Genomic DNA, 17,865 nt, shown 5'->3' on the forward strand with positions numbered 1-17,865 from the left:
TGTGTGAATGGTTCAATTATTCTTTTTGTAAGATTTTTAAAATAAGAGTTTTATTATGCACTTTTGTAATAACCGCATCTCTTCCCCATACGAAAATGCAGTATACGCCCCTTAGTGAGACACCCTCCTTTCATTGTAAAATGTGTCTTTAGATCATTCCACCAGGGAAAAAGATGGTCTGGCAAACATTCTTCAATAATCTCGCCAGGCCAGAGACATTTAGATCATTGGTCCCTTAGTGTTACTGAGGTGGAGGCTGGTTTGTATTTAGGGTTACTGAGCTATTTTTTTATACTGAGCTGAAACACTTCTATTTCTATCCATCTATCTATCTATCTATCTAAGACATTGCTCACTGTCACTGTGAATTTGTAATACAGCTGCAAAAATAGAGCCACTGCACAAAAATGGCTTTTGCATCTTTCTGTATAGTAGCTGCATATGAAAATCTCCATTGAGATCTATGCCTTAGTGTCTTCAGAGTTGTATTTTATATGTGATGCCCAATGTTTGATTAGTAACTCCTCCACTCAGGGATCAATTTATTAAAGTCTGGCGGACATGATACGCTGTAGCGTATCATGTCCGCCATACATCGCTGAATGCGGACAGCATACACTGTCCATATTCAGCTTTACACAAGCAGTTCTAGTTAACTACTTGTGCAATACCGCCCCCTGCAGATTCGTGGACAATCAGTCCAATTGTATAGGATCGGGCGGATTGCTGTACCCAGCCTCAGAGGTGGACTTAAAGGCTTGCACGGAAACAGGGTGAATTGGCCCAATTCGGCCAATAATAAATTGACCCCTCAGTGTTATTTTGTAAAGAAAACTAACTCTACCTGTCATGTTAACTCAGGAATGGAGAGTGATAATAAGTGATTTTTAATATAAGTATCCTCACATCATTATCAAGTTTACATCATAAAGTCACTTACTATCCAGACTGAAGACGGATGTGAACCTTTTACACTGCACAGATCCTGTAGAGGTCCCCACGCAATTCATCCACAGACCCTCAAACAGAACAGTGGAGGTGATAAGGGAGCCGGAACTGCTGGACGTTTTCCATCTTGTAGATGAAATTGTTACAAGGGTGCTAATCATTCCGGCCAATGCAAGGGCAAAAGCACAAAACTGTAGAGGGGTTGAACTCATACTTCAATGGATTTGTCAAGGATCCTAATCTGGTAAAGCAAATTAGAAAGATATCACTCTTTTTCATGAACTCCCAGAGGATGCTAGGTGGTTTTTGAAGAAGCTTGTAATCAAAACATATTTCTATTGTAGATATGGGACAAAAACATTGGTTTAACAGAGAAATAGATAGATAGATAGATAGATAGATAGATAGATAGATAGATAGATATAAAATGTGTGTGTGTGTGTGCATATATATATATATATATATTTGTGTGTGTGTAAATATATATATATATATACATGTGTGTGTGTGTGTGAATATATATATATATATTTGTGTGTGTGTAAATATATATATATATATATATATATATATATATATATATATATACATGTGTGTGTGTGTGTGTGAATATATATATATATTTGTGTGTGTGTAAATATATATATATATATATATATATATATATATATATATACATGTGTGTGTGTGTGTGAATATATATACTGTATATATATATATATATATATATATATATTTTTTTTTTTTTTTTAAAAATCAATTTTGTAGGAAACGTTGCATACAGCAAAGTGATTAAAAAGGACAATTCCACAAATGTGTAAGTAAATAATTCATAAAAAAAATCGAATACATTTTAATTCCTGTTATTTTAGATGGAACAAATGTATACAAAGTAATTTTGAGAACCCAGTTTTATTATTTATGTATTATTTATTTAGGGCCAGATTACAAGTGGAGCCCTAAAAAAATCACTGCTCAAAGTAAATTTTTAACGTGGGTGGGTGCGTTTCGGATAATGCAACCGCAATATCTTCTATTCCCCATAGACTTAAAAGGAGCACACTTTAAAAAATAAAATAAAAAATAGCACTTGTAGTTACGCATATTTTAAAAAATATTTTTTATTTTAAAATATATATTTCTATATATTTCTATATTTCTATAAATATCTAATAATGGAAATGTAATATATATATATATATATATATATATATATATATATATACCTATATCTCTATAGGAATAGATATATAGGTATACAGTTGTAAGCAAAATTATTCAACCCCATTGCAAATCAGGTTTATTGTCAAAATGTACAGACTTTCAGCTGTTTGCAATGAACAAATCAAACAAAAGCAATTGAAATAGCTCAACACAATGGATGCTTCAAATGGTTTCCTCAAATTCAACTGAAAATGTGACTTTTAATGAATTCTGCAGTCTCAAAATTATTCAACCACCAGAATAGAATCTCTCACAACAGCACAAATATGCAAAACAGTTGTTGTCTCAAGCACACCTGATGCAACTAATCAAGGGCTTAATTAATTGCACCAGGTGTGAACACATGAAATACCTAAACTGGCTAAGGGTTTGTTGAGTGTCACATTTGACTGCATGTTAGAAATATGGCTAAGTCAAAAGAATGGTCCAAAATGTTAAGATAAGAGATCATCGCCGTTTACAAACAAGGAACATTATACAAAATGATAATGAAGGCACTAAATGTTCCTAGAGACACCATTGGAAGCATAGCTCACAAGTTAAAAGTTAAAGCAACAGTGGTTACACTACTTGGACGGGACAGAACAGCTGCAACCAGATTTCTGATAAGGCAGGTTGAGAAAGACCCCTGAGTGACTGCAAAAGACCTACAGCAAGACTTTGTGGCAACAGGAACTGAGGTTTCAGTTTGCACAGTAGGGCACATACTAAATGCAGAACGTTTCCATGCCAGAACTCCAAGACATACACTACTACTGACCCAAAAGCACAAGAAAAGTTGGCTTTAATATGTTCAAAATCATATAAATAAGCCACAGAATTTTTGGAATTCTGTTCTGTGGAGCGATGAAACAAAACTGGAACTTTTCGCCCCGATGGATCAGCGGTATGTCTGGAGGAAGAAGAATGAAGCATATGCTGAAAAGAACGCTCTGCCTACATTTAAGAATGGTGGTGGCTTGGTGATGCTTTGGGGCTGCTTTGCATCATACCTCCAATCATATTCCAATCATACCTCAAATACCACCAAGGCTTGGTTGCAGAAGAAGTCCTGGAAGATTCTACAGTGGCCATCACAGTCACCTTTCTTGAAACCCATAGAAAATCTCGGGTGAGATTTGAAGAAGGCGGTTGCAGCATGCAAAGCCAATAATATTACTGAACTGAAGGCCATTGCTCATGAGGAATGGGCTAAGATTCCTCAGGAACGCTGCCAGAGGCTGGTGTCTGGCTATGCATCTTGTTTGCAGCAGGTCATAACCGCAATCTACTAAGTACTAAAGACGCTTGCCATAAAGGGGTTGAATTATTTTGAGACTGCAGAATACATTAAAAGTTGCATTTTCAGTTGAATCTGGGGAAACCACTTGAAGAATTCGTTGTGTTGAGCTATTTCAATTGCTTTTGTTTGATTTGTTCATTGCAAACAGCTGGAATCTGTAAATTTTGACAATAAACCATATTTGCAATGGGGGTTGAATCATTTTGATTACAACTGCATGTGTGTTTATATACTATATATATATATATATATATATATAATATATATATATATATATATATATATATATATATATATATATATATATATATATATATATATATGTAGAATTGAAAAGAAAAGCTACAGAACTCCAAGTTTTCTTTAGTGATTTATTTCAAGCTACAAACATAGGCTTGAGAAAGGGCACAGCCCGAAACGTTGCCTATGTTTGTAGCTTAAAAAAAAAATCACTAAAGAAAACTTAGAGTTCTGTAGCTTTTCTTTAAAATTCTACATATTCTTACTGTCTTTATGGGACAGTGGCAGCTTGCACCCTGAAAACAACAAGAGGAATTAGTGCTGGGACTCTCTAGCATTTATATATATATATTATTTTATTTTATTTTAAATCAAAATAACATTTACCTGCATGTGATGAAAATTAAAATATGTACAGTAAATACACATTAATATATTAATATTGAATAAATATGAATTTTCATGTTTCAGGTATTTGACAGTATAGGACTCCAATGTGTGGCTGTATATATATATATGTGGTTGTGTGGGGGGAGGTAAATATATGTATATATACTATGAGGAAGTTCAAGCGTGTAGAACTCAAAAACAAATGCAGGAACAGATACTTTACTGCTTTACTGATTGATAGGCAAAAGAACAGTTGGTAGTTCAGCATAAAAATCACAGAAACAGCAAGATTGAACATAGACACTAAAGTCTAATACAAGATTCAGAACACTTGCAGTAAATACGTCCAATAGACATGGATGCTTGAATTGCTCAGTAAAGGGTGAGGTTGACACAGAATACCTATGTCACTATGTCAGTCGGTGTATAAATATGTCATATACATGTTACCTAGGATATAGACTGTACACATTCCAATGGTGAATATTGGTAACTTGAATTTTATATATAAATAAATAAAGTATATGACATATGTATAAATTACACTGAACAGGTAAAACACTTTATGTTCATATTAAAACAAGGTAAATACATACTGCTCACATAAAGTACATTAGCATATTATAGACACTTATACCCACCAAAACAGGTGTCACATGATCTACATATTACAAAATACTAACAGGCTATAAGAAACACTGTAGGTCAAAATGAATATTTAGGCCCTTTGGCATTAATGTGTCCAGAGTGTGAATTCATCTGTATTGTTTTTGCAACAGAAGCCTTCCCCTGTCCCCTCCCCTTGTAAGTGGGGGGACATGATCAATGATGTTCTTATGTTTGGCAAAATGTCTTGCCAATGGCTGATCAGAGTCTCCTTTATCAATTGCAGCCCGTATGGCTGCCCTGTGGTTTACCATTTTCGTTCGCAAGTCATCAATCATTTTACCTACATAAAATCTGCCACATATTCTATGTAACAGATATATCACAAATTTGGTAGTGCAGGTGACACAATATTTAATCCTAAATTTCTTATTAGTCCATGGATGTGTGACCTCCGTACATTGTGTTAATGCACTGCAAGTTGTGTACCCTGTGCATTTGTAGCATCCTACTTTCTTCTTTTGTTGTAGCCAAGTAGTTTTGGTATAGGCTGTCATCAGATCTGGTCTCATGAGTACATCACGTAGTGATTTCCCTCTGCGCTAACTTATCCTGGGCACCGGAGATCCCTGTAGTGGAAGTCCTTTGTCACTTGCAATGATACGCCAATGTTGGTCAAGTATATTACTGTAGGCTTTCTTCAGTGATATATGTCATCACATTTGGTTTATTCCTGTTTTGTTGTTCATTGCTCCTTGTTGTTGTGTCATCCTACATGCTGTCTGGAAGGCTTCATCAATCAAATTGATGTCATACTTTTTGTCCTTAAACTTCTGGTACATTACTTCTAGCTGTTCCATTTTACCCTGCTCCATGGAGTTATTTCTTACTACCCTGCAAACAAAAGAAGAACGTAGGATGCTACAAATGCACAGGGTACACAACTTGCAGTGCATTAACACAATGTACGGAGGTCACACATCCATGGACTAATAAGAAATTTAAGATTAAATATCGTGTCACCTGCACTACCAAATTTGTGATATATCTGTTACATAGAATATGTGGCAGATTTTATGTAGGTAAAACGATTGATGACTTGCGAACGAGAATGGCAAACCACAGGGCAGCCATATGGGCTGCAATTGATAAAGGAGACTCTGATCAGCCTGTGGCAAGACATTTTGCCAAACATAAGCACACTGCCATGCATTTGAAATATGTCATCATTGATCATGTCCCCCCACTTACAAGGGGAGGGGACAGGGGAAGGCTTATGTTGCAAAAATAATCCAGATGGATTCACACATTAATGCCAAAGGGCCTAAATACTAATTTTGACCTACAGTGTTTCTTATAGTCTGTTAGTATTTTGTAATATGTAGATCATGTGACACCTGTTTGGTGGGTATAAGTGTCTATAATATGCTAATGTACTTTATGTGAGCAGTATGTATTTACCTTGTTTTAATATGAACATAAACACCTAGATTACGAGTTTTGCGGTAACAGGGGTGCGGTGCTAACGAGCCTTTTCTTCCCACCGCTCCCTTAAGACAACGCTGGTATTAAAGTTTTTTTTTAAACCTGGCGTTAGCCGCAAAAAGGTGAGCGGAGAGCAAAATTTAGCTCCACATCTCACCTCAATACCAGCGTTGCTTAAGTCAGCGGTGAGCTAGCTAAACGTGCTCGTGCACGATTTCCCCATAGGAAACAATGGGGCTGAGCTGGCTGAAAAAAAACTAACACCTGCAAAAAAGCAGCGTTCAGCTCCTAAAGCAGCCCCATTGTTTCCTATGGGGAAATGAATTCTATGTCTGCACCTAACACCCTAACATGAACCCCGAGTCTAAACACCCCTAATATTACACTTATTAATCCCTAATCTGCTGCCCCCGCTATCGCTGACACCTGCTTTATATTATTAACCCCTAATCTGCCGCTCCGGACACCGCCGCCACCTACATTATACTTATGAACCCCTAATCTACTGCCCCCAACATCGCCAACACCTACATTATATTTATTAGCCCCTAATCTGCCGCCCCCAATGTCGCCGCCACCTAACTACACTTATTAACCCCTAATCTGTCACTGCCAATGTCGCCGCCACTATTATAAATTTATTAACCCCTAAGCCTAAGTCTAACCCTGATTGGAACAGCCAATAGAATGCAAGCTCAATCCTATTGGCTGATCCAATCAGCCAATAGGATTGAACTTCAATCCTATTGGCTGATTGGATCAGTCAATAGGATTTTTCCTACCTTAATTCCGATTGGCTGATAGAATCCTATCAGCCAATCGGAATTCAAGGGACTCCATCTTGGATGACGTCATTTAAAGGAACCTTCATTCTTCGCTTGGACTTCGTTTGAAGAGGATGGCTCCGCGTTGGCTGGATTGAAGATGGACACGCTCCGGATGGATGAAGATAGAAGATGCCGCCTGGATGAAGACTTCTGCCGTTTATAGGACCTCTTCTGCCCGGATCGGATGAAGACTTCTGCCCCTCTGGAGAACCACTTATGCCCGGCTCGGTGAAGACGGCTCAAGGAAGGGAGATCTTCAGGGGGATAGTGTTAGGTTTTTTTAAGGGGGGATTGGGTGGGTTTTAGAATAGGGTTGGGTGTGTGGGTGGTGGGTTTTAATGTTGGGGGGTATTGTATTTTTTTTACAGGTGAAAGAACTGATTACTTTGGGGCAATGCCCTGCAAAAGGCCCTTTTAAGGGCTATTTGTAATTTAGTGTAGGGTAGGGAATTTTATTATTTTGGGGGGCTTTTTATTTTATTAGGGGGATTAGATTAGGTGTAATTAGTTTAAAATTCTTTTTTTTCCCATTATTTAGTGGGGGGGGGGGGGGTTCCGTAATTTTAGTTTATTTAATTTAATTGTAATTAATTGTAGGTAGTTTAGGTAATTAGTTTAATGATAGTGAAGTGTTAGGTGTAATTGTAACTTAGGTTAGGGTTTATTTTACAGGTATATTTGTACTTATTTTAACTAGGAAGTTATTAAATATTTAATAACTATTTAATAACTATTCTACCTAGTTAAAATAAATACAAAGTTGCCTGTAAAATATATAAAAACCCTAAATTGGCTACAATGTAACTATTATATTATATTATATTGTAGCTAGCTTAGGGTTTATTTTACAGGTAAGTATTTAGTTTTAAATAGGATTAATTTATTTAATTGTAGTAATTTTATTTAGATTATTTTTAATTATATTTAAGTTAGGGGGGTTAGACTTAGGGTTAGACTTAGGTTTAGGGGTTAATAAATTTAATATAGTAGCGGCGACGTTGGAGGCGGCAGATTAGGGGTTAATAAAATGTAACTAGTGTTTGCGAGGTGGGAGTGCGGCGGTTTAGGGGTTAATATATTTATTAAAGTGGCGGCAATGTCTGGGGTGCAGATTAGGGGTTAAATAATTTATTAAAGTGTTTGAGATGTGCGGGGGGGGGCCTCGGGTTAGGGGTTAGTAGGTAGTTTATGGGTGTTAGTGTACTTTTTTGCACTTTAGTTAAGAGTTTTATGTTCCGGCATTAGCCCATAAAACTCTAAACTACTGACTTTTAAATGTGGTAGGAGTCTGGACAGGAAAGGGTCTACCGCTCACTTCTTCCAAGACTCGTAATACCAGTGTTAGGCAAATCCCATTAAAAAGATAGGATATGCAATTGACGTAAGGGAATTTGCGGTAAGCTCGAGTCACGGAAGAAAAGTGAATGGTACACCTGTACCTGCCAGACTCGTAATACCTGTGGGCGTTAAAAAGCAGCGTTGGGACCTCTCAACGCTGCTTTTTAAGGCTAACGCCAAACTCGTAATCTAGCCGAAAGTGTTTTACCTGTTTAGTGTAATTTATACATATGTCATATACTTTAATTTATTTATATATATAATTCAAGTTAACAATATTCACCATTGGAATGTGTACAGTCTATATCCTAGGTAACATGTATATGACATATGTATACACCGACTGACATACAGAATCAGTTGTGGCTGATAGTATCAAATGTGACATATCCATTCTATCAACTTGCAGTAGATTCACATATACAGTGATACATATGCATTACATGGGTGATTAAAAATGAAGATACAAATATTGTAGTATGTTTAAGGGCTCAATAACAACAGTATTTAATTTGTCATATACCCATGCTACACTATACATGTTGATCAGCAATCTTCTGTTTTCTCTTATGCATATTGTTCCGTATCTTAGTTACGGTATTTTCTGTTTTGCTTTCTCAGTTGGCCAGGTCGGGCTTCCATGGCGCTGCTCCACGCATGCACAGTTGCAAGGGGGAGACGCCACCGGAAGTCCTGCTTGACAGAGCTGGATAGTGATATTGATATGGGGTATAAAGTAAGGTATGTCACGGTTTATTTTCATGTTTGATAAAGGGGGAATCCCCGAAACGTTAATGGGAATAAATTCACTTTGGTGGAACTTAAGACCTAAGAGTGCGGTCTCTCATTTTGGATCATAAATATATTTATTTACCGGCACCTGGGCAAGTAATAAAAGAGAGAGAGAGTGCTTGGTACAGTACAGAGATGCCTGAGGAAACAGCAAGCTAGCTGAGAAACTAGTTGCATTTTAATACACAGTGATATATGTATACACTGTGCTTTTAAAGACCATTGTTTTAATAAAAGTGATTTTAAAACTTATCACTTGACTGAGAGCCTGTCCATGTTTGTTTGCGGTTGGAGACTACAGCCTAGACTGAGACCTGTGGGAAAAGAACAGTGAGCTGGGACACTGTGAGATTCCAGTATACACTACTAAGCACGAGTGAGTGCTGCCACACTTGTGAGTACCTGAACATCTGCTGTCACATATTTGTACACCATTTGTACTTTATTACACTAAGACGCGCCCTTTTGTATGTTTGTTTTATACCATCACAGATTCCAGTTAACCTCTTCTATTTGGGAAAGAGCTGCCGTGAATTCAAGAAAAAAGTCCAAATGGACAACACTTTTTTCAGTGATTGATTCACCTATGGACTGATAAGTTATATAATTTTGTATATTTTGTCACACTATATATACACTATATTTTTGTTGTATTTTGTAATCTGTTGACATTATAGGAGTGATCTAGCACTATATATATTCTGTGTATATTAGCGCCCCCTTGAGTGGTGACAGAGTATTGTCATCAGGTTGGTTACATCAGGTTGCAGGTCTGTCAAAAGAACTGAAATAAGGGGCAGTTTGCAGAGGCTTAGATACAAGATAATCACAGAGGTAAAAAGTGTTTTAATATAACTGTGTTGGTTATGCAACACTAGGGAATGGGTAAAAAAATGATTATCTATCTTTCAAAACAATAACAATTCTGATGTAGACTGTCCTTTTAAATAGTCAAAATTAGTTAAAATAGTACAAAACTGTTAATCATTATGCTACACTGCTTAAGATAGGCAGGTTGTTTTTAGGATTGGATTGGTGATTCTAATCTCAATATGAATAGTAGGGGACACCACTGTTAGATAGTATGTATGTGTAATTAATAAAAGATAATATTCGTCTTTAAGCATTATACACACTCCTGTCTTAGGGGGATATTTATCAAAGGTCTGGCGGACCTGATCTGACAGTGCGGATCAGGTCCGCCAGACCTCGCTGAATGCGGAGAGCAATACGCTCGCCATATTCAGCATTGCACCAGCAGCTCACAAGAGCTGCTGGTGCAACACCGCCCCCTGCAGACTTGCGGCCAATCAGCTACCAGCAGGGGGGTGTCAATCAAACCGATCTTACTCGATCGGGTTGAATTGCAGCGATGTCTGTCCGCCTGCTCAGAGCAGGCGGAGAGGTTATGGAGCAGCGGTCTTTAGACCTCTGCTTCATAACTGCTGTTTCTGGTGAGCTGAAGGCTCGCGGGAAACACAGGGCCTCACGCTCTAGCCGGAGCTTGATAAATGGGCCCCTTAGCCTCATTAAAGGTTTACTAGTTCTCATTTATATGGATATTTTGAATTAACAGTACAAGTGGTAGTTATATATACACACAATAGCAGAAAGGTTCACTAGTAGCACAATACATGTATGTATAAACAATCTGGATTCTCACTCCATACCCAGAAGAGTATAATATGCAGCTGGGTCCGTTAAATAATAGACACAACACCTCCTTCCATGAAGCAGGGGGCGTGTCCGGTCACATTATCGGCCGTAGCCAATGGAGTATATCCACACAAAGCCCAGCTGTCTTAAACATCAAGCAAGTGAGAAGTCGAGCTCCCCTTGCCTCTTGGAAAACTGGCCAGTAGTTAGAAGAAAGCAAAAAAATTCCAGGGGCAAGGTAAAAACAACTTTATTGATCCATTAGGTCAGGTGTGTCAAACTCATTTGAGTCGCGGACCATTTTCCATACAAGTGCAACTCACAAGGGCCGCAGAATAGCTACATTGCTAAACAAAGTAGTGGCGTTTGCTATAACTGTATATATTTCAAAAGATTGTTGTTCTGTAATTCCTAATTAACTTACTTTGGCTTGATGAATCAAGCTCTAATGTTTTTTAGGAGGCGAGACACACGTTCCATCTGGTTACTTTCCCACAAAGTCTGTGCTTTTTTCTCTAGCAGCCCTGTTCCGAGCGCACTCACAGTTTAGCATACGCATGCACATAGTATAACATTTCCTCTGCATTATAAATAGTGGATCACAAGGTATTCAGCATAGGGACCCACTGTTTATATAGTGATAGACATATACCTGTTGTATATTATATAAAATATATAGTGATTTTAGTAAAATAAAAAATTATGGAGAAATGAATGGGAAAAATGATGGTTGAAATCAGTGCACTCACTCTTTAAGTATTAAGCATATTATAATTATTTTTCATATTATTTTTCATGGAGGCATCGTGGGCCACACAAACTAGGTTGTGGGCCACATGCGGCCCCTGGGCCGCCTGTTTGACACCCCTGCATTAGGTTAAAATACCCAGGAGGGTTTAAGGCACATTCAGTGAAACATCACAGGCAAACTGAAGGCTGACATATTTCGGCTGTAGCGCCATAATCATAGCTAATTCAGTACACCTGTGTTACCTTTTTAAAAGCAAAACTAGTTAATGATTGGTTTACAAATACACCAATGCCTGGATTGAATGTGTGAAATTAACCCTTACTTCAACCTCATATTATTACCTGTACCAAAAAGAAAAGGTGGAAAGTGCATTACAAAGTGATACAGGCAATCAAACCTAATATAAAACCTAATATAATATAATATAAAGTTATAGGCGCCCAATAGTAAATACATATATAGTTATATAATTGGGATACTGAGGTATGCTTGCATATAAATTGCACAATCCAAAGTTCTGACACATGTTTAGTAACATCTACTCAGAAATGTATAAGATGCACATATGTATAGAAAGTGATCCTAGTCTCCCTTATACAGTGAACAAAGGCACAATTGTAAAAAATAAACAAATATGAATGCATATAATATCCTTTGCATAAATATTGTTTATACATACTTACATATATACATGTATTGCACTACTAGTGAACCTTTCTGCTATTGTGCTTATTATTAGATGCTATCTGGCAGCACCCTTCATTAGTACAAGCAAAAGTGAGAGCTCTTTTACCATGGAGGACTCCAACATAAACTTTTACTCATTATTGTCTGTTACTGAAAGAGGTCAAGGTGACATGGATATGGATAAAGTATTTACAACTGACATTTCTGTTTATTCCCTGGGAGAACTTTTTGATGCTATGGAGAGACTGCTGATAAAAGAACATAAACTGCAGTTTGACATTTGGACTTTGGACAAGTACCTTAAAGGGCCACTGTAAGTAAATATTTTCTTTGCCTGTTACTAACTAACTACCCCAAATACGCTTTTTATCAATAGCATTTCATTAACATATCTCTACCGTATATCAGAAATCTTGTCTGCAAATTTAATTGTTTTCCAAACCCACTCCGTGGGTATCCTTTGCTCTGTACCAATCCGTTTACAATACCTAGGTTTCAAAATGGAGCTTTAAACACAAAGTTATTGGTTTAAGTATTTTGAACATGTAGTGCTGAAAATAGTGGGCAGGATAACGTGACATCATCGGCGAATAAAAGATATAACTTTTAGAACGTTATGAAACTTTGTTTTGGAGAAAATATAGGTCAGTAGGTTTTAATTAATGTTTATTAACTTTAATATGTTAGTTGTTTAGCTTAAAAGTTATAACAGAATGTAATCCTTTAAGCTCAAAATAGTCCCTAGGGGATTAAGGGTTAACAAATTTCCTACTTTTGTTGTAAATGAACCTGATTTTATGGAGTCTTGGAACTTAGTTTTATCTGAATGCTCCTTTAGATTAATGCATTTGCTGATTATCTATAAAACCAAACAATTAGATAAAATAAGGGAAGAAATAGGCTCCATGCAAGTCGAAATGAATTATAGAATACATGACACTGATTTCCCTAAATTTGATGGTATTTTAAAAAAATGCTACCCTTGGTTCCAAGAACCTTATATTGAATGTAAAACATACCAAGTATATACGTGATCAGACTGATTACGAAAACAAATCAGTTTATATTTGGCATCATTCTCAAAAGAAAGGAAATAAAAGACATTTTTGCAGGAGAGGAAGATCTAGAAATAGGAATAGGGGCAGAGGGGGACACAGTGGGTCATCAGACAGAGAGCCTATATACTCAGGTGCATCTGGAAGCGAAGTCGAGTCAGGTGAGGACGTGGGGAACTCAGATATTGAAAACACTTCTAAGGTGATTAAAGGTATTCTGAAAAATACAGAGAAACAGGTAACCATTGCTTGTCCTCCACCTACACCAGACACTAGTAACCAGGTAGTCAGACCCAAAACTACTGTCTCTAAATATGTTACCAGTATCCCCCAGACCAGTACATATGTAATAATGAGCAACTCAGGTGAAGATCGGAGAGTCTTCAAACAGGTTTTTTTACAAACCAACAGAGAAAACAGGGGTAGGACAGGAAAAACAAGGGAGATATCCACTGAGAGTGAACAAGAACACAAAATATCAGTAAACAACGTGATAAACCTCTCATCTTGTACACTGTCTGATACACATTGAAGAGTTCTGAGTTATGGCTTGAATTTTGCCCCTTCATGTTCCTTTGAACTATTTTAAACCATGCTTGATATTAATAGATTGATTCGTAATCTCATCCTACAAAAACACTTTAACAGTCAATCCAAGGATACCACTTATGATCAGCAATCTTTGGCACTAACTGCTGTTGTATCCACCACTAATAGGGATTCCACATTGAATTTTAAGGAAGTATGTGATATTAATACACTACACACTATGGGGCCTAGTTATCAATGTGTCTACTTACCTGCCATCGCCGGCCCCAATACGGCCGCCTAAGCTCGCCTACCATCGCTGCCGCGGACCTGAATACGCTCACCAAAGTTATCAATAAAGCTGTTAAAAAGCCACACACCAAGTACGGGGCGATGAGCAGAGGACTGTGATAGTTATCACTAATCCGATCTCGCTGCTCTTCGGCTTTTTCACAGCTTTATTGATAAGCTGTCACTAAGCACCCACACTAAACTACACTGTTCTACCCCCTATAGCGCCCCATAACTAAATAAAGTTATTAACCCCTAAACCGCTGCTCCTAGACCCCGCCGCAACTATAATAAATGTATTAACCCCTAAACCGCCGCTCCCGGAGCCCCCCGCCACCTACATTATACCTAGTAACCCCTATCCTGCCCCCCTATACCGCCGCTGTCTATAATAAATTTATTAACCCCTATCCTGCCGATCCTGGACCCCGCCGCAACTAAATAAATTGTTTAACCCCTAAACCGCCGCTCCCGGACCCCGCTGCCACCTATATTAAATTTATTAACCCCTAATCTGCCCCCCTACACCATCGCCACCTATAATAAATGTATTAACCCCTATCCTGCCCCCCCTACACCGCCGCACCTATAATACATTTATTAACCCCTATCCTGCCCCCCCCCCCCTACACCGCCGCCACTATAATAAAATTATTAACCCCTAAACCTAAGTCTAACCCTAACCCTAACACCCACCTAACTTAAATATTAATTAAATACATCTAAATGTTATAACTCTTATTAACTAAATTAATCCTATTTAAAACAAAATACTTACCTTTAAAATAAACCCTAATATAGCTACAATATAAATAATAATTATATTGTATCTATCTTAGGATTTATTTTTATTTTACAGGCAAATTTCAATTTATTTTAACTAGGTACAATAGCTATTAAATAGTTAATAACTAAAGAGAGATTTACCTGTAAAATAAAAGCTAACCTAAGTTACAATTACACCTAACACTACACTATCATTAAATAAATTATTCCTATTTAAAACTAAATACTTACCTGTAAAATAAACCCTAAGATAGCTACAATATAATTAATAATTGCATTGTAGCTATTTTAGGATTTATATTTATTTTACAGGTAACTTTGTATTTATTTTAGCTAGTTAGAATAGTTATTAAATAGTTATTAACTATTTAATAACTACCTAGCTAAAAGAAATACAAAATTACCTGTAAAATAAATCCTAACCTAAGTTACAATTAAACCTAACACTACACTATCATTAAATAAATTAAATAAATTAGCTACAAATAACTAAAATTAAATACAATTGAATAAACTAACTAAAGTGCAAAAAATAAAAAAAACTAAGTTACAAAAAATAAAACAAAATAAGTTACAAATATTTAAAAAATATTACAACAATTTTAAGATACTTACACCTAATCTAAGCCCCCTAATAAAATAACAAAGCCCCCCAAAATAAAAAAATGCCCTACCCTATTCTACATTAAAAAGTTAACAGCTCTATTACCTTACCAGCCCTTAAAAGGGCCTTTTGTGGGGCATGCCCCAAAGAAATCTGCTCTTTTGCCTGTAAAAAAAAAATTACAAACCCCTCAACATTAAAACCCACCACCCACACACCCCTACTCTAACCCAAACCCCCCTTAAATAAACCTAACACTACCCCCCTGAAGATCATCCTAACTTTAGCCGTCTTCAGCCAGCCGACCACCGATGGAACAGAAGAGGACATCCGCAGCGGCCAAAGTCATCATCCAAGGGGCGCTGAAGAAGTCTTCCATCCAATTGAAGTCATCATCCAAGGGGCGCTGAAGAGGTCTTCCATCCAACTGAAGTTTTAATTCAGGTGGCGTCTTCAATCTTCATCCATCCGGAGCGGAGTGGAGCCATCTTCAGACGAGCCGACGCGGAGCCATCTTCTTCCACCGACGACTTCCCGACGAATGACGGTTCCTTTAAGTGACGTCATCCAAGATGGCGTCCCTCGAATTCCGATTGGCTGATAGGATTCTATCAGCCAATCGGAATTAAGGTAGGAAAAATCTGATTGGCTGATTGAATCAGCCAATCAGATTGAAGTTTAATCCGACTGGCTTATCCAATCAGCCCATCAGATTTTTCCTACCTTAATTCCGATTGGCTGATAGAATCCTATCAGCCAATCGGAATTCGAGGGACGCCATCTTGGATGACATCACTTAAAAGAACCGTCATTCGTCGGGAAGTCGTCGGTGGAAGAATATGGCTCTGCGTCGGCTCGTCTGAAGATGGCTCCGCTCCGGATGGATGAAGATTGAAGACGCCGCCTGGATGAAGACTTCAATCGGATGGAAGACCTCTTCAGTGCCCCTTGGATGATGGCTTCAATCGGATGGAAGACTTCTTCAGCGCCCCTTGGATGATGACTTCGGCCGCTGCGGATGTCCTCTTCTGTTCCATCGGTGGTCGGCTGGCTGAAGACGGCTAAAGGTAGGATGATCTTCAGGGGGGTAGTGTTAGGTTTATTTAAGGGGGGTTTGGGTTAGAGTAGGGGTGTGTGGGTGGTGGGTTTTAATGTGGGGGGTTGTAAAAAAATTTTACAGGCAAAAGAGCTGATTTCTTTGGGACATGTCCCGCAAAAGGCCCTTTTAAGGGCTGGTAAGGTAATAGAGCTATTAACTTTTAATGTAGAATAGGGTAGGACATTTTTTTTTATTTTGGGGGGCTTTGTTATTTTATTAGGGGGCTTAGATTAGGTGTAAGTAACTTAAAATTGTTGTAATATTTTTTACATGTTTGTAACTTGTATTTTTTGTAACTTAGTTTTTTTTATTTTTTGTACTTTAGTTAGTTTATTTAATTGTATTTAATTGTAGTTATTTGTAGCTAATTTATTTAATTTATTTAATGATAGTGTAGTGTTAGGTTTAATTGTAACTTAGGTTAGAATTTATTTTACAGGTAATTTTGTATTTTTTTTAGCTAGGTAGTTATTAAATAGTTAATAACTATTTAATAACTATTCTAACTAGCTAAAATAAATACAAAGTTACCTGTAAAATAAATATAAATCCTAAAATAGCTACAATGTAATTATTAATTACATTGTAGCTATCTTAGGGTTTATTTTACAGGTAAGTATTTAGTTTTAAATAGGAATAATTTATTTAATGATAGTGTAGTGTTAGGTGTAATTGTAACTTAGGTTAGTTTTTATTTTACAGGTAAAATTCTCTTTATTTTAGCTAGGTAGCTATTAAACAGTTATTAACTATTTAATAGCTATTGTACCTAGTTAAAATAAATAGAAATTTGCCTGTGAAATAAAAATAAATCCTAAGATAGATACAATATAATTATTATTTATATTGTAGCTATATTAGGGTTTATTTTAAAGGTATTTAGTTTTAAATAGGATTAATTTAGTTAATAAGAGTTATAATATTTAGATGTATTTAATTAATATTTAAGTTAGGTGGGTGTTAGGGTTAGACTTGGGTTTAGGGGTTAACATATTTATTATAGTTGTGGCGGTGTAGGGGGGGCAGGATAGGGGTTAATAAATGTATTATAGGTGGCGGCGGTGTAGGGGGGGCAGGATAGGGGTTAATAAATTTATTATAGGTGGCGGCGGTGTAGAAGGGGCAGGATAGGGGTTAATAGGTATTATGTAGGTGGCGGCGGGGTCTGGGAGCGGTGGTTTAGGGGTTAACATATTTATTATAGTTGCAGCGGGGTCCGGTAGCGGTGGTTTAGGGGTTAACATATTTATTATAGTTGCGGCAGTGTCCGGGAGCG

At 37.1% G+C, this 17,865-nt stretch overlaps 1 protein-coding gene across 1 annotated transcript in view; it reads right to left on the minus strand.

Moving 5' to 3' along the window:
* Positions 1-17,865, minus strand: part of LOC128656139 (claudin-19) — a 251,298-nt gene that overhangs the window by 190,426 nt on the left and 43,007 nt on the right. Inside the window, exon 2 of the mRNA XM_053709865.1 lies at positions 941-1,189. Coding sequence (XP_053565840.1) covers positions 941-1,160 — 220 coding nt within the window. The 5' untranslated portion in view covers positions 1,161-1,189. The remainder of the gene's footprint in view (positions 1-940; positions 1,190-17,865) is intronic.

The sequence above is a fragment of the Bombina bombina genome, chromosome 4 (genome assembly GCF_027579735.1).
Source record: "Bombina bombina isolate aBomBom1 chromosome 4, aBomBom1.pri, whole genome shotgun sequence".
Lineage (NCBI taxonomy): Eukaryota > Metazoa > Chordata > Amphibia > Anura > Bombinatoridae > Bombina > Bombina bombina.